This window comes from Apteryx mantelli, chromosome 1 (genome assembly GCF_036417845.1).
Source record: "Apteryx mantelli isolate bAptMan1 chromosome 1, bAptMan1.hap1, whole genome shotgun sequence".
Taxonomy (NCBI): domain Eukaryota; kingdom Metazoa; phylum Chordata; class Aves; order Apterygiformes; family Apterygidae; genus Apteryx; species Apteryx mantelli.
In genome coordinates, this window is record NC_089978.1 from 20,897,046 (window position 1) to 20,924,285 (window position 27,240).

At 38.3% G+C, this 27,240-nt stretch overlaps 1 protein-coding gene across 9 annotated transcripts; it reads left to right on the forward strand.

The window, feature by feature from the left end:
• Window positions 1-957: 957 nt before the first annotated feature.
• Window positions 958-26,467, forward strand: MPHOSPH8 (M-phase phosphoprotein 8). 9 transcript variants are annotated; one of them, XM_067290029.1, is made up of 14 exons: window positions 958-1,240; window positions 6,187-6,342; window positions 7,297-8,151; window positions 11,624-11,720; window positions 12,842-13,093; window positions 13,607-13,732; window positions 13,819-13,907; window positions 15,115-15,255; window positions 16,073-16,159; window positions 18,052-18,206; window positions 20,813-20,967; window positions 22,376-22,503; window positions 23,110-23,193; window positions 24,106-26,467. In XM_067290029.1, the coding sequence occupies exons 1-14, from the start codon at window positions 995-997 to the stop codon at window positions 24,145-24,147; spliced, it is 2,613 nt and encodes an 870-aa protein (XP_067146130.1). In that variant the 5' UTR covers window positions 958-994; the 3' UTR covers window positions 24,148-26,467. The 9 variants fall into 9 exon arrangements, with proteins under 9 accessions (XP_067146130.1, XP_067146138.1, XP_067146146.1 ...); XM_013962202.2 differs by lacking the exon at window positions 958-1,240 and adding an exon at window positions 1,697-2,971; XM_067290037.1 differs by lacking the exon at window positions 23,110-23,193.
• The last annotated feature ends 773 nt before the right edge of the window (window positions 26,468-27,240 follow it).

Below are 27,240 nucleotides of genomic sequence, written 5' to 3' on the forward strand. Positions count from 1 at the left end.
GCACTTTTACAGTGTATATGTTCATGCTAAAGCCTGACTCTCCTTTAAGTGATGTGCATTCCCTAAGAAACTGTTTCTGGGATACATGAACGCTTTGGCACTAGGAAAGGCAGTTAAACAAGCAACTAGGATGGGGTTTCTTTGCTTTTTCTCACAAAAAAAGGTTATCTTTTTTTCTTCATGTGCATTACATAAAATAATTGCCTATAGGTAAGCACACCTGTTTTTAAGATGCAAAACACCATGGCATTTAAAGGGGGTTTTTTTTGTTTTCCCAGAGAGAAACCCCATTCCCCAGTGGGATCATCTAGCTCTTCCTGAGGTATTAATGTATGTCTTTTTTTTTTGCATTTCCCCAGTCAAGTGCCTTTTCTCTTTTTATTTGGGCAAGGCAATCTCATCTGGGCACTTCATCTCTTGGCAGAAAGGTCAGCAGTATGAATATGAAAATCTCCTTCCGGCACCCCTAGTCGGGGTAACTGCCCCCCTCGCTCGGGGAAGGGCCGCCGCCGCCCGAGAAAAGCGAAACCCCACGCGGCTGCCAGGGCGGGATGTCTGTCCCCAGAGCAGGGGCGCCGCAGCGAGCGCGGAGCCGCGCCGCCCGTCACCGCTCCCTCCCAGCCGGCAAGGCCGCACCAGGCGCTCCCGGGGCCGCCCGCGCAGCCGCCCGCGCCCCGGCGGCTGCAGACGCGGTCGCCCCAGGCGGGCGGAGCGACGGAGCGCGGGCCTGGCGGCGGCGGGAGCGGCCGCGCCGCGCCCGCCTCCTCTCAGGGCGCCGCCGCGGTCCCCTGCGGCCTCCCGCCGCGAGCGCCGCTCATTGGCTGCGGGCGACTGCCACGCTGAGGGCACGGAGGCTGCTAGGCTTGGGCCCCGCCTCCGTGCGTCACGGGCTGGCGGGGCGCCGATTGGCCGCGGCGGCCGCCCTGCCGCCTCCTCGCCCGGCGGTGGATGTCGCAGCCTCTTTTGCCCGTTGTCGTTTGAAACTCGGCCCAAGATGGCGGCGGCGGACGGGAGCGGCGCTGAGGCGGCGGCGGTCAGGCTGGAGGGGGCGGCGGAAGAGGAGGAGACGGCAGCTGCGGCCGAGGATGAGGAGGACGAGGAGGAAGACGGTGGCGGCGGTGGGTCTGGCAAGGCGGCGGGCGCGGCGGCTGCCGGTGGGGAGGCCGGCGGCGGCGGGGAGAGCGACGAGGAGGAGGACGTGTTCGAGGTGGAGAAAATCCTGGACGTGAAGACCGAGGGGGTGAGTGCGCGCCGCCGCCGCCTGTCAGCGGCCGCCCTGCGGCGGGGCCCGCGCGGGCGGCGGCGCCGGGTGCCTCGGCGGGCTGGCGCGCAGCCCGGCCGCCCTCCGCCCCGGCGGGGCCAGCGGCTCCCTAGCGGCCGGACTCCCCCTGCCCCGGGAAAGCGCACGGGAGCGCGGCGAGCAGGGGCGGCCGCCAGCGCTTGCAGCAGGGCGGGCCTGGGTGGGCTTGGTCGCGTGGCGCTCTCCCTCAGTCTTTCTGCGCGCAGGCTTTGCAGGCTGCGCAGGTAAGAGACCGATGTTTCATGCAGCTTTTTCTACCCATCTTTTCTTTACTTGCACGAGAAACACGCAAAAACTGTACTTCTATTATAATTGTAGCTTAAAACAGTAGTAGTTTTGTAAAGAAGCTCTTCTACTTTTTTTTTTTTTTTTAGTTGACGTAAGATATATCTGGAATGTCTTTCCTGATTTTTCTTTTTCCCTGCAATGTTAAACTATTTTTTTGCTCTTCTGCCTGACCTATGATTGTGTTTCGATGTAAACTTAGAGTGCTGAAATTTGCAGAATTGAATATGATGGAGACCTTGAAGTAGTTTCAGAGTATGTTTGCTGGGAAACACTACTGGCATATAAAATGTGTGAAAGCCTTTTAAATAGAGGGGCTCTTTTCAATTAAAATAACTAACTATAGTGCTCTTCTTCTCTTTGTTTAGAGAGATTCTTCTTTCTTTGAAAGTAGCCTGAATTGGTTGAAACTTTTCTAAAATTTCATAAATTTCAAATGCAAAAAATTACATAACTTTTTTTAATGATTTTATATTTGCAAGTTGTTTAACTAATTTATAAGTTTGGCTTTAGGCTTTAGTCAAACACATGGTGGTATAGAAGTGCCTGCTTAGTGTATCAAGATTTTGAAACTCTTAGATCAGAGAACCTTTGGACCAAGAATTTTTTTATATGTCCATGATGCTGCCACAGTTAGATTGTGTCTTGATTTCTTAAGAATGTTATGCTTCAGAGATAATATTTATAGTTTTGCCTATGAGAGTCATTGGTCCAAATAGTACGTCAAGCTTAAATATAAGAGTACCCTTCCGTTACAACGATGGAATGTAAAATTTATGTATTGGAGAGTCATACCGCTCCACACGCTTCTAAAGAACATCAGCATACATGGATTACAGTCTTTCCTTTTTTTTAAAAAGTTGTATGTGCTGACTGAAAGGCATCTCCCACCCCCTTTTTCTGCCTCCTTCTTCCTCTAAACAGTTTATTCTGTATCAGGTTCTGAACTGTATTCTGTTGGGTATACAGAACTGAAAAAAAGCTGTACGGGATATTCAGTGGCATATATTTAATGTAGTTGGCGTTCGACAAGAGGTTCCCAGTTTGCAGGTTCCCAAGCACAATACGTGGCCCGAGCAGGTTGGCTGTGCTGGACAGAAGCTGGCTCAGTGTGAGGCCAGTCAAGCACTGCCTGGAGAAGCTCTTGTCATTCCCTGCCCTGACACTGCTGGAGCTAGTGCAGAGAGGCAGCCCATCAAGAATGGCATTAGGCTGGGGAGTTGGACCTACTGATAAGTGAAACATTAAGATGTTCTACTTAAGACAGTTGGCAACAAAAGTTTGGGAATGTTTCTGTTTTGTATACCTAGAAAGCTTCTTCTACTGTTCAAAAATTCTTCTAAAATGACAGGCTTCAAGACAAATTGTGGTGTAACCTATAAGCAGGTAACCTTAATTTTGCTCTTTAATTACATGGTGATATCCCTTTCCATAAGAGTTGGTTTTGGCCCATGACTAGCTCTTGTAGAAACTATAGCAGTATAAAAATGTTTTAAAATATTCTCTTATTTGTAAGTAACAGAACAAATAATAATATGAGTAAAATAATTCTAGGAGATGAGTGAAAGTCTACAACTTTAGTATGATGAACAGCAATCTCGTCTTCATTTAATTCACTTTGATAAGCTGCAATTTTGTATCATTCAAGTATGTACTGAACACAGAGTCATTTCAACAGCTGAATAGTCTCACTTTGGTTTATTAAACATAATGTAAGCTTAAAGACTTATATTTACATTCCAGTGAACATGTTAAGTTCCCTATGAACAAGTTAATTTAACATGAGTCAGCAGTTTTTGCAGCAAAGAAGGTTTTTGCAGCCACATCCAAGAGTGTAGCCAGCAGATCAAGGGAAATGTTTTTTCTCTACTCAGCAGTGGTGAGACAGCATCTGGAGTGCTGTGTCCAGTTTTGGTCTCCCCAGGACAAGGCGTGGACCTACTGGAGTGGGTCCAGCAAAGGGCCATGGAGGTGATAAGGAGGCTAGAGCACAGGACATGCAAGGAGAGGTTGAGAGAGCTAGGTTTGTCCGCCTTAAGAGGAGGAGGCTCAGGGCTGATCGTAGCACTGTCCACCCTACTCAGTGGGAGGGTGTAGAGCGGACAGAGTCAGACCCTTCTCAGAGGTGCACACTGAAAGGGTAAGAGGCAGCAGACAACCTGGAACATAGGGAAATCTGTTTAGAAACAAGGAAGAGAAATCTTGCTGTGAGGGTGGTCCAGAGGAGCTGTGCAATGTCCGTCCTTAAAACTTGACTGGGCAAATTGCTGAGCAGCCTAATGTAGTTGGACCTGCTTTGAGCAGGGGATTGTACTTGTTGACTTCCAGAGATCCCTTGCAACTGAGGTTGTTCTGCGACTGTAGTAAGAGGATGTCGCAGATGAGTGGAGAGTGATGTACTTCATTCGTACGAGGGAAGCAGTACTATGTTTATTGTGGTAAGATAGTGATTTAACAAAGTTCAGTCATAAATAAGAATGATTTAACGAGGTTCGATTGGCAAGATTCACTCAGTTATTTACTGCATGGAGGACAGGGTCAGATGCAAGTGCAAAGGAGACCCTCCCCTTGAGTCATGAGGTTCAGAAAGGACCCCCTTGCTTTCCAAACTCCTTCTGAGGGGAGCCTGGGTGCAGCTGGATCTGATCCTAGTCTCAGACTTGGTCAACAGTTTACGTCTAAGGGATTATGTGCACAATCAGTCAGAGATATAACTTAGCAAAGTTTGCAAAGTTTCAGCATGCTGTTACTCACTGAGGATCTGTCACGGGTAAGGAATCTCTCAGCCTCGAGGAGTAACCTTGAGAGGCGTCCCTGCTCAAGAGGAGGTTCTGCAGTGCAGCCCACTGCCGTGCAGGAGAGCTCAAGGGCCTCTGGACTGCCCCCTATTTATGGGGGGGAGATGATTGACTCATAGTCATATTTGCATGCTAGACGGTCTATAGCTTGCACATGCTCAATTAGCCCCCTGTCTACATGCTGTTTAGAGGGAGGTCAGGTTGAGGGGGAAGGAGTGTACCATCACAGAGGGATACTAGTTGCTTATTTGATGAGGAACCCCATTAAAAGAAAGAAAGGGAGATGGATGAACATGGTTTTGAAAACACATTCCTGAATCAGAAGTGTATGGTTAAGCTAAATTGCAAGAGGGGAAGTATACTACTGTGTTTGAATATAGGCTACTTGTTTATGTGGCTGTGAAGCAAAATACTGATAAAGATTATAATCAGTTTTGCTTACTGAAGTTGAGTAGCATATATATGACCTTGGAAAATGGTTAATGGTGCTCTGGCGAAAATTGTGGAAATATATTTAATAGTAAATGTTAAATGGCAGTGCTTCTGAAGATTCCCTTCTCCAAACTTGATTAACAGCATTGGATCTTTGGGACCATTACCAATCTGTTCCTGAAAGCAAGAAATACTGCTGCTTTGCCTCTCCAAAGGTGCTTTGCTTAGTACATTTGCTCAGTATAGACTTCCTTTCAGAAAATAAGTTAAGAAACTGTTATGCTGCCTGGTATTTGGTATGTGTTTATATGGAAAGTGGGTTTTGTTAAGTTTGCTGTTGGTTTGTCATACCTGCAGATTTAATCAGTAAGTATGACCACCCTGATTTCATAGGACATGCCTGTGCTTTTCAGTCAAGCTTGGTGCAGAAGGCTGTGAGTTGCCACTTGCCTGGTTATGTTAGCATTATGCCTAGTCCAAGCTAATAAGAATTGCCTTTCAGCAGGAAAACAGAGTCTGTTTTGAGAGACTTAAGAATTCAGACTACTTAATTTATTCAGGAGAAGGGCAAGAGGTGATTTGGTGGAAAGTTTGGGGTTTTGTTTTCTTTTGTTTTTTAATGGTAAAAGACTTTCTAAACTAGTTTTTAAAAAAAACTTACAAGATAGGGACTAAAAGTTATATATTTTTCTTATAGTGAGGTTAAATACCATTGAAACAACTGGCTTAGGGCTTCGGTATGTAATCTTTACTGAAATCATCAAGAGCAACTCAGTTGAAACACAGAAACTCTGATTTTGTCTAGATTTAGTTGAAAGACTCCTTTTTTTCTGATTGTTGATATTTCAGTTTATCAAGAGCTGCACTGACTACAAATCCAGCATGTTATAAATTCCAATATAAAATCAAGTGAATGATGTTATTGCATTATTGATCTTAAGGTTTTGCATAACTTTTCAGCAAAAAGAAGCAATTCAATCTTGAAATTTTTATAGCTGTAATATTAAAATTTGAAAATGTATTAATATTTAGTTTTGTAGCTGTCAGAAAATCTATTTTGGTAAAATAACTGGGATTATATGATCTGTTCGTTTTGCTGCTTTTCTGAAGAAATTTTAGATATTACACATTTTGAATAAAACCATTTTGTCTTCTGAAATGCTGTAACACCTCTTTAGTTCAGTACATGATGCTGATGTAAATAATTGAAGAAATTCTTATGTCAACTGCAGGTTGAACTTCCATTAAAATTCATTCTCATATATGTAAAGTGATTTAGCTGCTGAGATCCACAAGAATGAGTAGGCAGAGCAGTACTGTGCTGTATGTATGAAATGATTTTTGTTGTTGTTGTTGTCATCGTTTTTACAGGGTAAAATTCTTTACAAAGTACGATGGAAGGGATACACCTCTGATGATGATACCTGGGAACCAGAGATTCATTTGGAAGACTGCAAAGAAGTGCTGCTTGAATTCAGAAAAAAAATTGTGGACAATAAGCCTAAATCTGTTAAAAAAGACATACAGGTGTGCTTCACCTTTTGGTATCATGTATTGAAGACATCTTCCCCATGTAGGCTCTGGGAAGGGGGGGAGGGAGAAGGAAAGGCATTGGATATGGAGTTAAAGAAGATTTAAAGAATCTCTGCAATCTGAAACTGTTTTGTGCTTCAGGTGAAACTGAACGCTGCTGCTGTTGTATGTTTAGGGAATTTGTTTGAATTGACAAGTTCGCTTGTAGACTCTAAAGCCGTCTCACCTTTATTTCAGTGTTTAATGGGACTATGTAAATAATACACGGTCATTTTAAAATGGGACTATGTAAATAATATATGGTCATTTTAATTAGCGTTCCAACAATGTGAGCAGCCCCCTTTCCCTGTCCACATGCACACTGTTGTGTTACTGAAGCTGAGCACTTTGCTCACTTCCCCTTCCTGCTTCATGTGGAAGATGATTGATGGGTTTTTGCTTGTTAAACTTTGAAATAGATGAGGCAGAAATAAATAAAGAAAAATTAATTGCGAGAATAAGGCATGTAGCCTTTTTTTTAAACTGTTTGGTTAGCTTCAAAATCGTGATTAAGAATCTTTCTGAAAGCTTGTACCCTACTTCTGGGAAAGCTGTAGATATATTTTGCAAAATCAGGTTAATTGGTTTTGGTGTAGAAGAAAGTCAGATTTAGTTCTGTTCTGGTATCTGGCTCTGTTTGGTGTCTGATTGGTTTAGCTTGTTTGTGTTGATTCTGTTTCAAGTAGTTAGTAATGTGATTTAGATAAGTGAGAGAGAATTGTAATGTTTACGAATTGTACAATTTAGCAATGAGGAATGTTTGCAGTGTTTAAAGAGGTTGACTTTTTCCCATTACCATCACCACCTGTAATCTTCTTCTCCTTGGGTTTCATTTTTGTATAGTTTATACCTAAGTTATACATCTTAATGGGGAAAGAAATCTTTTTTTTTTTTCCCCCTACATTATAGAAACTTCCTCTAAATGATGATGTATTTGAAGCAGAATCTGATAGTGACTGGCAAAGTGAAACAAAAGAAGATGTTTCACCAAAGAAGAAAAAGAAAAAGTCGAAAGATGGAGAGGATAGAAGCCCGGATGATCTGAGGAAGAAAAAGTCTAAGTCTGCAAAACTCAAAGAAAAACCCAAAATAGAATGTGAAAATTCTTCAGATAGTTTGGTTTCAGATTCAAAACCAAAAAAAAGGACTTCAGAAACCAGGGAGGATTCAAAAGATCCAAAGAAGCAAAAGAAAGAAGATACTAAAGAAGTCAAGAAAAAGAAGGGAGAATCTAAAGATTTAAAAATAAAATCTAAAGAGGACTCTAAAGAAAATAAAAAATCACGGAAGGAGAAGCACGGAGACCTTCAGTTTGACTCAGAATCAAGTACTTTAGATGATGCGTTTTCTCAAGAAGCTGATAATGAAAATTCAGACTTACATTCTGAAAATAAAGAGGAGAAGCAAAAGGTAAGAAGCGGAAAGGAGAGGTTGGAACAAGAAATTGCTGAAAAAGATTCCGTTTCTGATAGGCATCTTGATGGATCAGCTAGTAATGAAGATGATAGTATTGAAGTTAAGGTTAAAAGAAAGAAGAAAAAACTTCATAAAGTTGAAGATTATAAAGAGGAAGGTAGAAAAGTGGAGACTAAGGATACCTACTTAGAGAAGAAAAGCATGCACAGAAGGCAAAAAAGTCAAGAAAAAGTAAAAATAGTCACTGCAGACTTGGAGAAAGTGTCACCTGTTCCTGTTCTGGTGCAGAAGGGTTTAAAATTGGGCACTGATGAAAGAGGACGCAAGTCAACTGATTCAACTGGGGAGGTGAGCAATGTTAATGCATTGGAGTGGGGGGAGAAAAGGAGAATGTTTAGATCAGGCAGATATTTGAGGGACATAAATACTTCAAAAGGCTACTGTTTCTGATGGCAAAGAGAAAAATACAAATTGGAAAGTTTATGAGAAAGATAAAAGAAAGGCAAGGCCCACTGCACAGTCTATGAAGGAAACTGAAAAATTTCTGGATTCTGAACGCTATAAAGAAGGGAACACCTTAGGAGAGAAGTGTGTCTTTAAATATGGTCTGAATGGAGAGGAGGTATTGAAGAATAGAGGCACATTATGAAAGGTAATCTTAAAGTAGTATTCCAAAACCAAGCTTATATATAATCAAATTTCTTTTTTCTTTTTTTTGAGTATCCAGAAAAGTAAGAGTTTCTCCTGCTTGTTATGTGTACTTACTTAAAATGAAATTTATTGGTTCTGCAAATATGTACTGTTACTTTTAGCCTCTTGTCTCCCCTGCCTTCAACAATTGCTTCAGTTTGACTTCTTTCTGCTTGTATAGTCCGCTTGTACGGTAAGGCATTCAGTCTTCTAGCGACTATTCATCCAGCGTTGCACAGTGAAGTGCGCTTCTGAGGTAAGACGAACACCTGATCTTTCTCAAAAGCCAATCACTCAGCTAGCACCTACCTAAGAATTGGAATACTGAAATCACTTCTGAACCCAAGTCTCCCAGGTAATTGTGCAGGTGGCTTGTCTTGCCAGAATTTCTGTGGTGTACGTAAAAGATGCTTAGTTTCATGACTTGATTCTATATTAATTACAAATGCTCAACGGGATCTAAGAAATGAGCTAATCAATGATTGGAATACTTATTTTTCCTCACTGAGTACAGTATTGTTTTCAGAAAAACAGGGTGGTAAAAACAAAAGAAAAAAAGTGTAGATATGGAAAAAATTAAAGCAATATTTCTAGAACATTTCTGAGAAAAAGTTACTTTTGAAAAAAAAATTTTTCAGCTGCTTGAAAATGCTCTAACACAGTTTGCAGTTCCAACGATTTTGTTGGCTGCACAAAGGAAACCACTTTCTGACTTAAAACAGAATTGCAGCCAAAATGCCTTGAAATTCACTGGATTATATTCTGCTTTTCCTGAGGTCATAATTCCATGGCAGCATGTATCTTATTTCTATAGGTTCAGCTGTGGTCCTCAATTAAGACTGTTGTATGTATAGAGAAGGCCAGATTAAGCAGGCCGCATTAAGCGTAAGCAGATTGATTTTGGATAGAGAATAGAAACACTACATGGAGCAATTTCAGAGTAGAACTACATAAAATATTATTTTGCTGGAGCTTAGTGGTGAAAGCTCTTTTAAAAAAGGTTAAGCAATAGCTGTGAGGCGTAGCCATGTTTCAAAAAGTTATTTAAATAATTCTCTATTAATTCCTGAAATAGTATGGCCCTTTCTTATTCCAAGTATTTTTGTTATGGTTTGAGGCCATAGCATTCTTCAGAAATATAAATCGGTGATGATAATCAGATACATCTTTGGAGATCTATTTACCAGTGATATAAAAATCCTGTCTCCCCAAACATGAAGAAATCAGATGAAAATGTGTCTGCATATCGCTTTTCAGCTAGTGCTGTCAGTAAGCTGTAGGTCTGTCTTACAGCTGCATTTCTGGTGCTCTTGTAGATTGGAGGTACCAGGGAAACAGAAGACAGTCTGCTCTTTGCTCAGTTTCTATAGGAGACTCAAACGAAGTTTTCTGTAACTGGTTAGTTATTCTCCAGAGTAGCTGTGAACCCATTATGGTGGTGGGTTTGGTGGGCGACTTAGGGGTGTGGGGTGTTTTGTTTGTTTGTGGGTTTTTTTGGCTTCACTAAGTTGTTGTCACAAATACATTATTTCTTCCAGGTATTATCATTTCACGTGTTTCAACTACCTGTCCTTCCTTATTTAGCTGACTACAGAACACTGTCATGACAATTTACAATATAACGTTCTCTGGAGTCATTACATATGTTGAAGCTTTCCCTTTGATTTGGCTCCAAAAATAAACATGTAGGGTATATTGTGAATCTAATCAATATCTAAAATCTGGAATAGAAGATTACTGTTTTTAACAGCTCTTCTGCTTAGTAAATATCTGGTAATCCCTTTGGTGAATTTTTATCTCCTAATTACTGAGCATCTGCAGGGAATAACAGCTGTCTGTGCTACTAGTTAACCATGTTAGTGATCAAAAGCTGGGCTTTTGGGTGGGAGTGCAGAAAAGGATTAAATGTCTCAGCTCTGCTAACACGTTATGCTATATTAAATTCTTCTTCTGTTTTAATTCAAGTTTGTCCTGTGTCTAGAAAATGGTAGCATTTAATCATAAATTCATAGTCTGTAGATCTTGTGGGTTTCTTTTGGTGGTGGTTTTTCACAAAGCGCATGCAGTACCACATAGCAGGTAGTGTCGAGCTGATACAAAGCCCTGTGCCACTTTCTCTGCAGTTTGAAATTTGCCAGCTGAATATAGAAAATGGATTATAGGAACAGAAGGGCAACTCTTAGTGGAGGCAGTTGAGTTTTATTCTGGTGGATTTGATTATATCCCCACATCTGCCATGAAGTTCTTCTGTGATATGCGATATTGCTAAACTCAGTCGCTGTGTGGATGTAATATTTTTTGATGGATTTTGTCTGACTGTCTCTTTTTAACAAATTACTGTTGCCATAATTTTCTGCATGTGTAAGTTGGGAAACCTAGAACCTTGTGTGTACAAATACAGAGTTTTCTCAGTTACAGTTGAAGTCAGTGCTATCATAACTGCTTTGAATACAGTGCTGTGAAGGTGCTAAATACTTTTAAATAATTCTGTTCTCTTCGGGTTAAGCATTCAGAACAAATAAGTTCATAATTTTGAATTTTCTTCTAGTAAATAAATACTTGCAGTCACTTAAATATTTCAGATATTTATTCATGCTTCCTTATTTTGTAGCCTTGGTATGATGGGATTTCAGTTATCTTGGTTATAATAGAGAGAATACTACTAACAGGCAGTACTAGTTTCTGCCTGCTAACTATTCTCATGTGAAGCTACAACTAACATTTAAGACCTATGATGTTAAATAGGATAGGGTTCCTGTTGTTTTTTGTCTTTGCAGATTTTTTTATCTCAATTTGGCAAGTTGTAATGTAGTCTAATTTTAAATGTAAGCTGTTCTGGGCATATTTGCGTCTCATGCCATAAAGCACCTTGCATGGCTGGGATGCTGTAAAAGTAAGAATTGAAGCTCTATCCTTTTATTTTAGAAATAGCGTCTGTTCTCTTACTTAAGAAGCCTTCACAGAATAATTCCCCTGTGACCAGTTTAATTCTTGGGCATGTCCACAAGTGTGTTACGTGCAGTTTTGAGTAGTACTAATTCTAAGTATATGGTCTCATTTGAGTGGTGAAAGAAGGTTCTTTTTAATTTTCTCTCTACCACTTTAATCGTTTTTTTTTTTTTAATGACAGGAGAAAGAAGTAAAGAAAAATGAAACAAAAGAAAAATCCCAAAAAAAAGAGTCTGAGAAAGAAGAAAAGAGCAGAAGAGAACAAAAGGGCCTAAAAAGTAAGTGCCAGTTGCTTAAAAGAGAGAAGGGAAAGACCATTCAGGACATACTCCTCTTATTTCTACAAGAGCAGAATAGCGTGTTTCTGTAACACACATCAGAAGCAACAATTTCAGCTTTTATTTTTAGGAAGCAAAAGTCTGCTATTTAATGGCTTTGTTGGTGTATTGAGAGTATGAAGCATGAAAGTATATAGAAATCTCTAGAGTTTTCATAGACAAACTCAAGTTTTTTCCCTTTTTCATTTGGTATTGTCAACTATGCTTCCATACTATGCTGGTAATAGTAATCTTTTAGGAGGAATTCATCTAACTCTCTCAACCGTTTTCAGTAGTGTTTTGATAATACTACGAATATGCACTTTGTATGATTAGAGAAAGTAGCTTCCCTTGAGACAGGTTTCTTGCCTCCTGCTTTAGCCATGAGGATGAGTTATGTTGTACAAGCCTTACAATATCACCAAAACAAGATGCTTTGAAACATGAAGGAAAATGCCTAGGTTTCATGCATTTTACTTCTATTTTAAGTAATATAATGGAGTATTAATGGTACCGCTTCTGACCCCAGTAAAATTCTGGGTGATTTTATTCAGGATAAATTTTCTCACTACTCTGACGATGACCTGAGGTGGTGACTAGGTAGCTCCATCTTTGATTATGAATGGATGTAGGAGGAACTATGGTTTGTCAAATAGCTAGTATTAGAGAAATATCTTTGACTTAAAGTAGGATAGATATTTACAATGCTTAAAAAAGAAGTAACAAACAGATTGAGTAATTATTGTTCTTTACATAGCATGTGTCCTTTGTACATTTATCAGAAATATTGAATGGTATTTTCAAAGTAGTGATTTATGCATAATTCTAAATTATTTTTTTTCTTTTAAAGAGAAGATGGTACTGTGTTCAAAGCAATCAACTCAAGAGTTGCCAAGGTAGCCGAGGGCAAACTAGCTCTCACTCATTCTGGTTTAAGCTGTTAAGCTTACTGCTGTGCTTAAACGATGATTAACCTCTGAAAAGGAAATAGACTTTTTTTAATGGAGTCTAGTCATTTACTCAGTTATGTAATAGTGACTCAAATAATCACTCTTGGTATCTGTCTTTAAACTGTATTCTAGGCTATAAGGACATCAAAAGTGCGTTTGACTTGTTTAATGTAGCTTCAGAGGAAAAAAACGAGTATTCTGAGAATAACCGTAAAAGAGAAGAATCTTGTCTAGACTATAAATTTGTGGAAGAACTAAAATCAAAAGACAGCAAGGTGTACAAGGAAAGGAGGAGTATAAGAGACGAGACAGATACATGGACTTACATTGCTGCAGAAGGTGATCGAGAAGTAGTGGATGTGTGTCAAATGGAGGAGAACTCTGGTGAGCAGTAGAAACAAATCTAAGGGAAAGCTGAGCACTTGCATTAATTTTTTTTTCTCCGTTGCATCTTTTGGTGCTCCAATTCTTGTCTCCCAGGAGGCTAAAACAATGTTTTCTTTTAAAACTCGCTGATAATTTTTCCAAGTATGCAGCATGCTTTTGCTATTACAGTAATGGAGTGTTTCATCTGTGAACACTTCAGCCTAATCTCTTAGACCAAATGAATGGTGCGTGGGTTTTTTTGTGTGTGTGTGTGTGTTTAAGCAAAAACTTACTGTTGGCAGTAGCAGCCAACAGTAACTTGTGTTAAAGAGACTTAAAACACAAGAAAAAATAATGTAGCCTTCATTGTTGGAGCCTTTCCACACTGACTTTCAGAGTCAATTTGAATGAAAAAAAGTATGTTGCACTGCTGATCATTGAAGGGATGGCAAGCAGTGAATGAGTTGGCAATTTATTAGTTACTTGTTACTTATTTTATGGTTTTCTTCCATAAAATCAAATACATGATAGATGGCAAGCAACAAGTCTTGAGTTTGGGTATGGACATGCAGTTAGAATGGCTGACACTAGAAGACTTTCAGAAGCATCTTGATGGAGAAGATGAGAATCATGTCTCAACAGAACCGATATCAAGTAGTGAGTAGTTGCTGGGAGGAAGGGACATTTCTTATCTGACGTTTCAAAGAGAAATATCCTATATCTGCATTAAATTTATTTTACAGCTCTCCTGAGGGATGCTGTTAAAAATGGAGATTATATGACAGTGAAGATGGCACTTTCTTCAAATGAAGAATATAATCTGGATCAAGAGGTAATTATTCTGAGAGGAGGAAAAATATATTTAAAACATACTAAATTTGTATTGTATTTTTTCAAAGTTTTTCCCCTCTCTTTTGCAAGGAGCAGATTTCTGTCTCACCTTGTGAACACAAGCACAAGAGAAAAGGCAGTATAGAATTTGAGGCTTCAATATTTGTTCCCCATTTCTTCTAAAGAAAAAGTAAAGCTTGACAGGAGTATCTCAGTAGCCAGATTAGCAACAGACTTGCCTGCTGGATTTAACCGAATATTAAATGTAGAACTGTACATGGTATGAGGTATGATGAAATCTGACAGGTCAAGTGGCTAAAATATAAAAATATCTATACAAGCAAACAAAAATAGAATGTTCTATTTGGCTGGCTTGGACCACTTCACTCCATTTGAAATTTGATTTCTCCTAGTTCTACATCTGAGCTGTGCTCTAATTGTTTTTTTTTTTTCTTTCAAGGATCTTTTGAGATCCTTCCAAAGGAAATTTTGAGAATTAAAATCTCTTATACTAGGATTTTTACTGCTGATCTTGTTTACTTGTACTATGTAGCATTTTGACCATAAATTATGCTAAAACTTCTGTTGGGTGGTAGAAAAGGTGATGCCAAGTGAAGTATTGAGGCAAGTGTGTGTGTTTTGGATTGTAATATCTGGTGGAAAATGCAAGAATAACTAAGAAGACTGGCCACTCAGAGAAATCTCTTCATATTTATACTTAGATTAAATCTGAAAGCAGCTTTGTGCTTGTAGCTGGCTTAAGCCCACAAAAACGGAATAAAATATTTTGTTTCTGAATGTAGAGTAGCTAAATAGACGTTTTCTTTTTTTTTTCTGGTTTTAAATAAATTTGAGCTATTGTCTCCATAGAGATCAAGGAACGGAGACATTTTTGTGGGTTTTTGTTTTCTTTTCTTGGACGGTTGCCAGTTCTTTTACATAGTCTTGTGGTTTTCCCACCCTCAGATACCATTCTGATCTTCCTTCTTGTTGCTCTGTTCCTCAGAACATTAGGTGTTTTGCAGGTTATGGAGCTCACAGCCTATGGAAGAAGAGAAGTAGGAGCTGATACATTGTCAGTGTCTTGTAGTTATGTATGTGTGAATTCTTCTGTAGGGAAGGACCTCTTTGGTTTGTTTTTTGGTGAAATCTCTTGACACATTTGCAGTTTGTTCTGCAGCTTTGATTTATGACAATTGTTGTTGCAGGACTCAAGTGGAATGACCCTAGTAATGCTTGCTGCTGCAGGTGGGCATGATGACCTTCTCCGGGTCCTAATCAGAAAAGGAGCTAAAGTGAATGGTAGACAGAAAAATGGAACAACTGCATTGATACATGCAGCTGAAAAGGTTGGTTTCTTTGTCATATTTATAGTTCTTGGCTCTTGCATTTGCTTTTAAAAGTGGTACTGAATTTAGATCCCTCCCCTCCCCCTCCCCCCACCTTCTTGGATAAGGCCTAAAACGTAGGCAGCTGGACACAGCAGGGTGACCTAAATGGCATAATTTAGATGGCTGTGGTTACTGTAGCGTAAAAAAACTCAGAGTTGCCTTGTAGGTGATCCCAAAACCCTATCCTGAGGAGGCTAGCTAGAAGGAAACACGAGGCAAATGATCTCTCTGAATTTATGCCTATCTTGGGGGCTTGAAGGTCTTTAGAACTGCTGATTACATTTTCTGGCTACATGGGATCTGAACTGATTTGAGAGCAAATCTCTGATTAAGCAGGGTTTAGTACTTGCGAGTAGGGGGATAGAGATGGTGGTCGGTCCTTCTCAAATTAAGACCAACTTGACTGCTGAGTTAAGGATGTTTCATGGAGTGTACTTTTGTTGTTCAGGTTGGTTCATTTTTTCTTATGAGTACAGGAAATAAAAGGCCAAAAGGGAGCTTGATTCCAGTTCAGTTATTAGGGCAGATCTACTGTCGTCTTTCTGGGCGTTTCTTATTACAGGATTTAGAAAAAGGTAAGAATTGTAGATACGCAAGGCTTTCTACTTGCCCAAGTATAAATTGCTCTTCATGAGCAATAAGAGAGAACAATGTTAATTGTGTCATGCTTCACATTTTGGATTTTACTGATGGATTTTAAATAAAGGTTTTCTTATAGTCTGAAACCAAAACAAAATATTCTATACTTACTTGTGTTATGGTTTTGTTTTTTAAGAATTTTCTAACCACAGTAGCTATTCTTCTGGAAGCTGGGGCATATGTGAACATGCAGCAGAGCAGTGGTGAAACTGCCTTAATGAAGGTAAATTCAATATATGTCCTGATGTGGTTTAATAATAATACTTGGCGTTTGAGCTAATGGAGAGTTGAAGACATAAGCATATTTCCAGAGTTGGTTTAGTCAGGGAATATATGCTCCATTTGAAATAGAAAATTACTCTAGTTTTTCCAGCCAGTGTAATTAATCCATCTTTTAACATACTAATTTATCTAAGCAGTAGATCTGCTTGCCATCAGCATAGTGTTAAATGTGGTTCATCATCCTCTTCCACTACCTGGATCAAAAAAATTGGGGTGTAGTCTTAAAACTGACAGAATCTGTTTGTTAGCAGGAACACAAAAAACTCCAGAAGGGAGCATCTATCACCTGCTTGATGCTTTGATGGTAAATTGGATCTCTTACTGAGATCCTGGGATGAAAAGACTCTTCTGTGCTCCCCCCCACACACATCCTAAAAGGAAGAACAGTTTATTTTGTTGTACTGGGAAAATTCAAAGACCTTTAAAAGAGTCTATGCTCCTCTTACTAGTTTCTTACATTTGGTGGAATTATCTGATATAAAAATTTCCCTTCCTGATAAACTTGCTGCATTTATATTTAGGCTATTTAAGTGAATCTGCAAAAGAGATTACAAAAATTTTTGTCCAAGATGGTATGGTGGTGTTTCTCCCTTTCCTTCTGCAAGGCTTAACAAGCATAGGGAATTCACATCTTCTGTAAAGAACAATCATGATAGGCTTGTGGTTTCCTCAGTCACTTAACCCCCAGATCTTTCAGAATTTGGCTGCCTCCAAGAACTTCAGTTTTGAGCTTTGCAGTTTTTGAAGGCTTGTTTTTCACGTTTAATGCGTGGCTATACATACTGTCTCTAACAGGCTGCCTACAACGATTTATTCTGGATACTTGTTTTGCTGTGCAGGTACTAAGAACAGGTCTTTGTTTCCAGTAACTTACTGGGGCAAGTGTTAAATGTGTTTATCAAGTCACTCTTATAAAACCTTACGTGTTGGATGTTACTTCAAAAAAATCTTGACACTTTATTCCTTTCTATGAGGATTTTTTTGTTTTGTTATTAAGATCATGGATGGAAAGCATAGATGAAAGTCCAGGTCTGAAACAAATGGCCAGTTATCTTCTGAAAGGCCTCATGAAGATAGAAATTTTTCTGTTGTGCCTTCTTCTAATTCTTTTGAATTAGCTATTTGAAAATGAACAGCCAAGAGTACGTGTTGTTTGCGTTCCTCAAAGCAGAGGGTTTTTTTAGGCTTTCCTGTATCATTGTCAAGTCTTCAGTTGAGATGCCCTGAAATTCTTCTTGCAGACAGCTTTGAACAGCCTTGGACACTTATGCAGCTGGTACAGTGACTGCCTAACATATCTAAATAACAGTTTGGGGCAGGTTGTCTTAATTTACTGCATATCTGAAGTCTCATTTGAACTGAGATTTCTAGAAAAATAGACACTTTGAAGTGTTACTTTAGTCATTCTGAATACTTTGTAGAAACTCATTTATTTTGGTTAACAATTTTAAGAAACTTTGTAGTTACTATAATCTAGCAGAATACAGTTGTCTTTATAGATTTGTTGTTGTTGTTCTTGTTTTGACTTTATAATTTTTTCTAATTAAGTCCATTTGGAACCCTGAATGTCGGTGCTTCTATAGGATCTGGTGTGTAGTATTGCCAGGATAAAAATAAAATATTTCTGAAATGTGATCCTAAGTTCCAAGTTCTGTTAGCTCTTAAAGGGCGAATACTTGAAAACGTCTTTTCTGAACTGTAACTAATTCTGGATTTTTTTAAAAATTAATTTCTACAATTCTGCTTTCTTCAGTGTTTTGGTTTTGTTTTAAAGGGGTTGTTGTTGTTGTTGTTGTTGTCCATTCTTCCCCATTCTGCTCACTTTCTGCACAGGCTTGTAAAAGAGGAAATTCTGATATTGTGCGGCTTATGATTGAAAGTGGAGCAGACTGTAACATTTTGTCAAAGCATCAGAACAATGCACTTCATTTTGCTAAACAGTGTAATAATGTACTGGTATATGAGCAGCTCAAGAGTCACTTGGAAACGTAAGTAAACTGTATTTTGAATTTTGTGTTTGTTCTGGTAAAGTTTGAAATATTGGACATGTCATCATTTTGGTTTAAGTCATGGGGAAAAAGGGACAACGCCAGAAAAAAACACAAATCTCTTTTGGGCAGAAAGCCAACTAATAAATGATGTGAAATAAGTGATGTGAGCTAACAAGTGAATGAGTGGTTACTTAAACATTGAGTAAAAAGATGGAAAGGAGAAAAATGGAATTACTGAAAGCAAAAGACATTCCTCAAACTAGAAAGAAAGCAAATGGGAAATTTTTAAAAGTGCATAGACACAGGACAGGTCAATGTGAATTCTTATTAGGAACATACTAAATAAAACAGCTTGCTTGAAAGCAAAAAATCTGTGGGGAGTTTTTTTTTTCCCCTAAAAAACATGAAAAGTCTGAAGATAGGAGATAAAAATTAAGATGTTGCTGAATGTTAAGTTAGTTTTGAGCTGAGGGTTCAAGAACACTGTGCCAGAAAGGTGAAGCTTTCAAGACAGTAAATGGTAGAAGTAAAAATCTTAATCATTCAATAGAATGATTTAAGAGCTGTGCAACATACGTAGAATGTGGAGTGTTCGTGTGATATGTTCATGTAAAATACACTGAGTCAATTAATCTGGATGCCAAAGGGAGACAAAAATAGATGTGAGGAGAAAGAGTAAGCTCTTCTTTAAATATCAGTTTAAAAGTATACTGATGAGTTAACCTATTAGGTCAGAAAATCTTAACCAACAGTCTCTAAACTTAGATAAGATTTAGAGATGGTCTTAGAGCTTTTGCATGAATGCATGTTTAGTGCCAGAGGAACACTGTCTCATTACACGATCCTTTTGTTGTTTTATGATAATTTTATCCTAATGATTTATCTGTATAATGCAATAGGATATCTAACAGGTAGTTTGTAGTCAAGCTTATTCTGCGATATTTTTGTATATAGAAAGCATTAGCTGATTTTTGTCTCTGATCTCTTGTTTCCCCATCAAGTAGTTTCTTAAATCTGTCCTGACAGAAACTGTCTGTTATGGTCACTGATACTTGCTAGTATTCTATCTTGCATAGTTATAAAGGAAAAAGTACTACTAAAATACTGCATTTGAGCTTACTGCAATAAGGTCAGTAAGCAAACACTCTGTTATGATATGACAGTTGCAGTGATGTTCCCAATGGAGGTCAGAGAGCCCTTCTGCAAGGCAGAGAAGTTTGTGGAACATTCTCAAAGTGAAATGTCAGTAGAAGATGTTTTAGTGAAAATCAGTAAAATCCAAATAAATACATTTCCAGGACCACCTGTGTATTCAACTGTGAATTCTAAAGTAACTCAGTTATGAAATTGCTGAAAATTAGATCACAATTTAAAAAAGAGAAAATAAATCATCCATCCAGATAAATGATTAAGTGACAGGCTTGAGACAGAAATATTTTTTTACAGAACAACTGAATTACGGATCTCATGATTGCAGAAAGTTGAACTCAAACATAGTGGAGTTCAGAAGGGATTAAGTGGGTCAGAAGAGAGGTATGATCTGGGTACAGTCTCTGATTGGGATGTCTCTAAATCAGTGACTGCTGGAAACTTGGGCTCTGTACCAAGAAAAAGACAACTTTTGTAACTTCCCATATTGCTTATGCTGTTTCCTCTAGCATCTGGAGACAAGAGCAGAGAGGCATTCTGAGCTGGCTTTGGTTCTTGTGGTTTCTTTCAGCTCAAACCCTTCAATTTTAGGTTCTGGAGATAATCTCAACTAGCATGAAGGAGAAGAGTGCTCTGAATAATAGCTGAAAAAGTTATAAAGCTGAGAGTCAGCACCTCCAGAGTATATAACCTTTGCCTTGAAAAAGCATTTAAAACCTGTTTGTGTGGAAAAAAGCTTGCCTAAGAGGATTATCTTGTAACCTGTTTGTAAAAGTGACAATTACTATTGGTTTGATGTGGGCTCTCTTTTGAAGGCTAGGTTGCCTGCTCGAATCCAAAAAAAAGAAAAGTAAAAAAACAACAACAACAACAAATAAAACTTTAATTTGGCTCCAGCTCACCATTGACTGTTTAATGACAGCGTTGCTACTTTTAAACCGCATTTTAGTAGTGTTTAATTGGGAATTGCATTTCTCCCAGCTTAGTATCATCAGTAAAATTATACAGTGTTTTATTTATTTATTTATTTTTACATTGTACTTACAGTCAGGTCAACACAGCAGCCATGCTGGGGAGGCAGTTGTCTGTTCTGTGTAGCCACGGTGTACAGATCAATATTTCAGGGACACCTTTCTACATAAAGAGTTTTCAAAGCTTGTGGCTAGTGAGAATTTTTGGAATCTGCTGCAGTGCACTTGTTTCAAATTTTTATCTTTGTGGACCTGATAGATGAATTTCACAAACAGATCACTGATAAAATGTTTATTAATAAAGTATTCAGGACCTGGGGTTCATCTATGCATGAATGCTAGTGATGAAGGCATTCACTCCTGAAATCAGGAATCTAAAACAGGTACTCTAGAATCCTTTTTTGCTTCAGCCTTCATTAAATCTATGTCTGGTAAAATAATTTTACTATATGAAGTACAAGCCTCACTTGTTTACTTGTTTAGGCTCTCAAGAGTAGCAGAAGATACCATCAGGGATTATTTTGAAGCTCGTCTTGCTTTGCTGGAGCCAGTCTTCCCAATTGCATGTCATCGTCTCTGTGAAGGGCCAGACTTTTCTACGGATTTTAACTATAAACCCCCACAAAATGTGCCAGAAGGTAGTTTAAAAATATATATATATTACTGTCTGCCTTTCAAGTACTTACATGTTAAGGGTGCTCTTTATAATCAAAGATTACAGATTGTAGGAGTTGATAGTGGGAGGCACTGTTTTAGGGAGAGGAGGAGCAATGTTTTGATGCATCATGGGTGGGTTTTGTGTGGTGTTCCCACCCCCAAGAGTTGGTGCTGCCACACAGGGCAGCTTCTCTTCCGTTTATGGGTTATACTGGCTCTGTGACAATATTATAAGTGGTTTACCTTAGAAAGAATAATTTTGAAAAATCTTAATTAAGAGCGTACTTCCAAAATAAAGTAGTGGATCATCTTGTTTTGTGTACAGTGCCTAACACACTGCTGTCTTGGAGTACAGTAAGGGCACTGTTACAGTACACAGTCTAGAAGTACTGTAAAAAACAAGCCAGTGTCAGTTTGTTGTTCGGAGACAGCTAGCTCTGTTTTGCCCTTAGGCCCCTGTGGAAAAGCTAGGAATCATGTTTTTGAGATGTTTCGGAATGTTCCCTCGTTCTGTCAGGAATCCAGATAACAATCTCTGCTCAACTTGCCTGAGCCTTTCTTTTTTTAATTCACCTTTTGAGTGTATCAGGGAGGGAGAGTCTGTATCTACTGATACTGATTTTCTCTAAATAATACATTATTTTGACTGAATTGTTACTTAAAGGTTGTAAGTGGTTGTGTTAGTCCATTTTTCTATTTAGGAACTGGAGTATGAGTTTCAGTGTTTTCCAATTCTTGATTAGATATCCTTTATAGCATTGAGAAACATCATATTTGTTCATGTGTTAAATACATCAAGTTTCTCTTAAGAGTATTGAAGATTCTTGTGCATTAAATTTCAGCGCAGTTCCTAAAAATCTGCAATTGTTTAGATTCAGTTTCCCTTCCTGAGAGAAAAGACAGCCCAGGCTACATTAAATTTTACAACTGTCTCAAACCTAAAAACATGGAGGTGAGGTACGCATGAGAATTGCTATATCCATTTTGCTTTTTCTTCTAGTAGCCACACAAAATTATTCTTGCTGCCAGAAGACCTTGACTTAGTGACAAAGGCAGTTGTGTTCTGTGCTTGGGGTTTCCTGGCTTGGGAGACTGGAATTCTGGTAGTTCTGAACTGCATTAATTGCTTAGATGCTGCATTGAGTTCAATATTTATACTACAAAAAAAAGATTTAAAAGAAGTATCCAGTGTATTGGTTTTAGTATGTAGTGTGCAGTCCTGTGTAGTTTTGAGGGGGAAAAATAAAAAAAAAAAAAACCAGCTCTTCAGAAATGACAAGGAGCTACAGTACCTGTGTAGGTTGTCTTCAAAAGTTTAGTGTATGCAATTCTAAATCCTGGGTCTTGTTTCAGGGGCATGTGACCTAATTAATTGTCTTCCTTTCCTAGGATCTGGAATTCTTCTGTTTGTTTTCCATTCAAATTTCTTCGGTAAAGAAGTCATTGCTCGGCTCTGTGGACCATGCAGTGTACAAGCTGTGGTTTTAAACGATAAATTCCAGCTTCCTGTATTTTTGGTAAATCTTCCCATATAACTAATTGACTGTTTTATAAAATCTTTATAGAAAATCTGGGTACTTTTAGATCCTTAATTTGGATTTTGAGTATTGTAATGCAGCATTTGTTTATCATGATTTGGCCAGGGGCTATTACACAAAACTTAATTTTGCTTTGTATATGGAGGGGAACTGCAAACCTTGCAGATACTAGATTCTATAAAAAAAAAAATTTGCTTTAAAAGGCAGGGACATCAGAATTCAGGGTTTGAGCAGGCAGGTGACATTTCTGAATTTAAAAGCTGTCTTACTTCTCAAATTCACCCAGCCTCTCAAATTTTTGATTCAGGCAATTTCTTCAGTGTAAGTACTTTGTACTGTTTTAACAACCTTCCCTATATTTCTAATGATTTCTGTTTGTTTCTTTTTTTTTTCTTCTATTAAATGCATCACTATGCACACTTTTTCAAGTCTTCTTGTTTTCTCTGTGGTTGCACCAAGTTTTTGCAGTATTCAGGACTTTCTTTCAAAAATGTATAGGTTAAATGTCATGTTTTAAAGTCCACTCATATAGCATAATTGGCCGCATCCTGTCATTAACTTGGTCCATTTTCTTTTTCCTTTTAGGATAGTCACTTTATTTATTCCTTCAGCCCTACTGCAGGCCTTAACAAGCTTTTTATACGGTTGGCAGAAGCTCCTACTGCCAAGGTACAAAATGCTCTCAAAATATGTATGTTAATTTGTCGTGCAATAACTCCTCCATAGTCATAAGTGCTTCTAGTTGTATGGTGTAAAAGTAAAACTACTTAGGATTTCTCAGTCTCCTCAACCCTGTTCCCATCAGTTATGGTTCTGTCCTGTGACGTTGCCAGAACTCAGAGGGGAGCATTACTGAGGATAATGTTAGTTCCATCATAAGTAAACATTTTCCTGCTGTAACAAGAATAATTCTTGAGCCAAGATAAAGTAATGTTACAGTTGAAAATTCTTTCTGTCTGTATTGCAAATTTAACAACTAACAGATGCATGGAGTGTCATTTGTCCTTCTGCATATAGCAGCAGACACACTGCTTCTGTGATTAGAAGAACTTGGAAGCGTTTACTAAAATACGCAATATGCTTTTAAATAGTCTGCATAGTCTGTTGTATGCTTCCAGGTGACTCTGGCAGTAGTCCCAACAGATGTTACAAGATGAGTAACAGGTTCTGTTCTGGTAACATTATCCACAGAAGATATGCCTGTAAATCTTTAGATCTTCTGAATTAAGACTTCCCTTATTCTTAAACTTTAAAGTACTTAGTATTATTTAAAAAAAAATGTATTCAAGTAATCAGTATACATACGCAAATAGAAGTGTGCATGTGTCTCCAGTTCAGATTTGGAGTCAACTGTTAAACACCTACTAATGTAGTAGTGTTTATTTGAATCTTTTTTCCCCAAGGCTGAATTTTTTTTATTATTATTATTATTGTTAAGTGCAGATTGTAAGTAACTTTTGCTTGCCCAGTCACTAGCAATTGTATATATACCTTTTCTCATGCTATTCTTATACTAGCAGAGGTTTTTAATACAGGTACATGAGAACAATTTTTATGTGAAACCTTTGTTTGCTTTTACAGGTAAAGCTGCTAATAGGAGCCTACAGAGTGCAGTTGCAGTGACCTCAAAGTTGCAAGCGTGTTGAGTGAACTGACTTTTTTTGGATATACTTCTGATTCCTCTGTTTAGAGACTGACAAAGCAGTTTGGAACTTTTTGGCACCACACTCTTAAAACTAAGTTCCCATCTCATTGTCATTCATTGGCAGTCATATAGGAAAGTATGTGTTGGAGAGCAGGTGAATATGCTACACTGGTGGAACAGGGTTGTCCGTTTGTTTTGTTTTTTGTTTTTTCACTTTGTACAGATGTAGATGTAAGTATTCGTGCCAATACATATAATGCTGTTTTTCTTTAACTTGTGGAGTCCAGACTGCGTATTTCAGCTTTTCCACAATGTGGAATGGTGCATATAAGAACTATTTAAGGTAACTAAATGAAATGTCTTTTTTAATAGAAAGATCTTTTCCATTTGTAAACTAAAATTTTCTACTTGTCTTAACTCATTGTTTCTATGTAAAATGCAGAACTGTCATATTCTTAGAGCTATGGGTGGAATTACAGTTTGAAGTTACTGCATTAGACTTGACTGTGAATTGCTAGGGGCTGTGTTCTGGTTTGAAGCGCTTTCTACTATGAGAAAGCAGTTATGCTTAGTGATTCCCTTTGGACAGCCACAGTTAAGTCTGTTTGCAGGCATGAACAAAAAGATCTGAATAGGCTTAATTCTTAGAGGATCGCAGTCAGAGTCCTAGTTATATCAGTGTTTTAAAACTACTTTTGTATTAGAGAAGCAACTGATAGTTTTACAGATATCTTAACTTTTGAGTTCTTAATCAAGTGACATACAGGAGTACAAACACAAGCTGAAAAGAGTAAACCAGAAAACTTGTACCTACCTTAAATGTGTAGGCAATGCTTTTTGTAGACAAAAAGATGCACAGAGGATTTCAGATGGTCTAAACCTGACAGATGAGAACGTGTACTGCCCTCGAATTCAAATATTCAGTTCCTCAGTGCAAAGAGCTGCTATATTTTTTTAATTTAACTAACTGACCCATTTTATCAGCTGACAGCAGTTCTGTAATGGTTCTGTGCTATAAAATACAAATGTAAAACTTCAGCATGAAGTATAGAATATTTTTGTTTGTAAATTAAACAACCTCTTGAAAAGTAAAAAGATCCAGATTGTGCCTTTGCTGTTCTGGTTACCAGGTGTAGTTTACATGCCGCTCTGTGCCTATATTGTTAACAAAACTATTGTGGATAAATTCTTACTGTATTTGAGTGCTCACCATCAAAATGGTGCAAATGTATTATGTATCCTTTTAAGAACTGTGACTTTTTAATGTAAAGTTCAGTGAACCAATTTTTAAATTTTGGTTCTTGGAAGTTTAAAACTTTCATATTAAGAGATGCCAAATTACAGTAACTAAGCACACTATTTCAATTTTGTGGAATGTCACATGAAGCTAAATAAAACTAGAACAGCAACATGACATATAAATACTCATTTCTACTTTCATTTAAAATAGTTGCCTATCTTTTTGCTTAAACAGTATTGATGCGATATGAACAAGTCTGTTTTTGAACAGACTTGTTACCAACACCTCTTTGAAATATGCTAAATACCTCATTGTTTTGCTAAAGCATAAACACCTGAGATTCAAGAACAAGCACTGGTTGAGAATCAGGTATGTCACTACCAGCACTTGGGAATTTTGTGTAGCTGCATTTCTTTGTAGTCACTGTTCATGAATTTTTAAACTTAGGTATTATGAAATAATCCTGAAAGATTAATAAGGATAGGGTATATTCTTAAGTGTTTCCTTATGTTGGAGTGACAGTTTTTGTGTATTGTGATTACCCATTCCTTAGTTATTCCTGCATTGTACATCTAACAGTATAGTGCATGTGTGATAAATTGTGTATAGCACACCTCAGTGATAAGTTTGAGCTGTTCAAGGACTGTAAAAGGTGGGGACAAAAGGTTTTTGAAGAAATGTCCGTACAATAATTTAGTGGCTATTTAGATACTGTTGTACAGTCTAACCTAAAAACTTCAGTAATGCTCCAAGAGTTGTCATAGTAACTAGCTTGTCCCAGGTTGTATTGAGGCTTGAGGAAGGGAGGGAGGAGTTTTACAGGCAAGAGGAATAAAATTGAGTTCAAGATGCTCTTATTAAAGGATGGTTTTTGCAGCCGTCTTTCTCTTTGGTTGGTGATATAAAGATCCCTGCAGAAGATGCATAAAAGGCATACTGAAAAGGTGTTTGAAGCTGTTTTGTCCAATTTACTAAATGTTTTTAACCCACCTGCTCAAAAAAAGTTTTGGTGGACAAAGAATGAAGAGAAAGTAGCTACAATAAAAGCCAATTCTTTAGGCACTGTGGAGAAATACTTTTGAAGTACTTGCTCAGTTTCTTCTTGCTGCTGTCAATCAGCAAGGCAAGGTACCTGGGGTAACTATAAACTGCAATGGCAATAAATTGTTCTGAAGGCTTGGATTCAGTATCTTTCACTGCTGCAACATAAGTACTTGCGTTCCTGGCTTGCTTCAGAGATACGGGGAGTTGGTGGATGGCACTAGCTGACTCTCACAGGTTTTCTGTGCTTTCAGCACTCATTTTAAAAAGGAGATGTTTTATGATCACTCTGGATGGAAGGAAGCTGTTTCAAGACATAACCAGATGGAGAAGTTAATGAGTCCCTGAGACAGTATAGTCTGCAGCAGCAGTCTCAGCCAGCTAGGATTGCTTAAAGTGTCTGAGGGTTGTTCTAATAAGTTCTAGTCTACACACTTTTACTGGGAGACCTAAAGACACACTTTGGGCCAAACTATCTTATGATATTATCTTAAAGATAAGTCTTGGGCATTCTAGTAATGGATATTTTTCTGTTATGTTCATATTAATCCTACTCCATTATAGTTGTAGGTGTTTTCAGTAAGGTGAAATAGAGAGAAGGGACACAAAAATCAGTCTTTGAGCTGAAGTAATGATTTTAGTATTACCACAATGGCTGTCTCCAGCTTCCATGGTTCTCATTTCAACATCTGCCTTTCCTTATAATATTGGAAAATATCCAGTATAAAATCTCTTTCCATCAGGTTAGTCTTCCAGGTAGGTATCTGTCTATCATGGGAGCCTAGATAGG

Bases quoted from the DNA above. Each gene is read 5' to 3' on its own strand.
- MPHOSPH8 (XM_067290029.1), top strand. From the start codon at position 995: ATGGCGGCGGCGGACGGGAGCGGCGCTGAGGCGGCGGCGGTCAGGCTG. The intron at 6,343-7,296 runs GTGTGCTTCACC...CCTACATTATAG, and splicing joins CTGTTAAAAAAGACATACAG to AAACTTCCTCTAAATGATGA. The intron at 13,908-15,114 runs GTAATTATTCTG...TTGTTGTTGCAG, and splicing joins AATATAATCTGGATCAAGAG to GACTCAAGTGGAATGACCCT.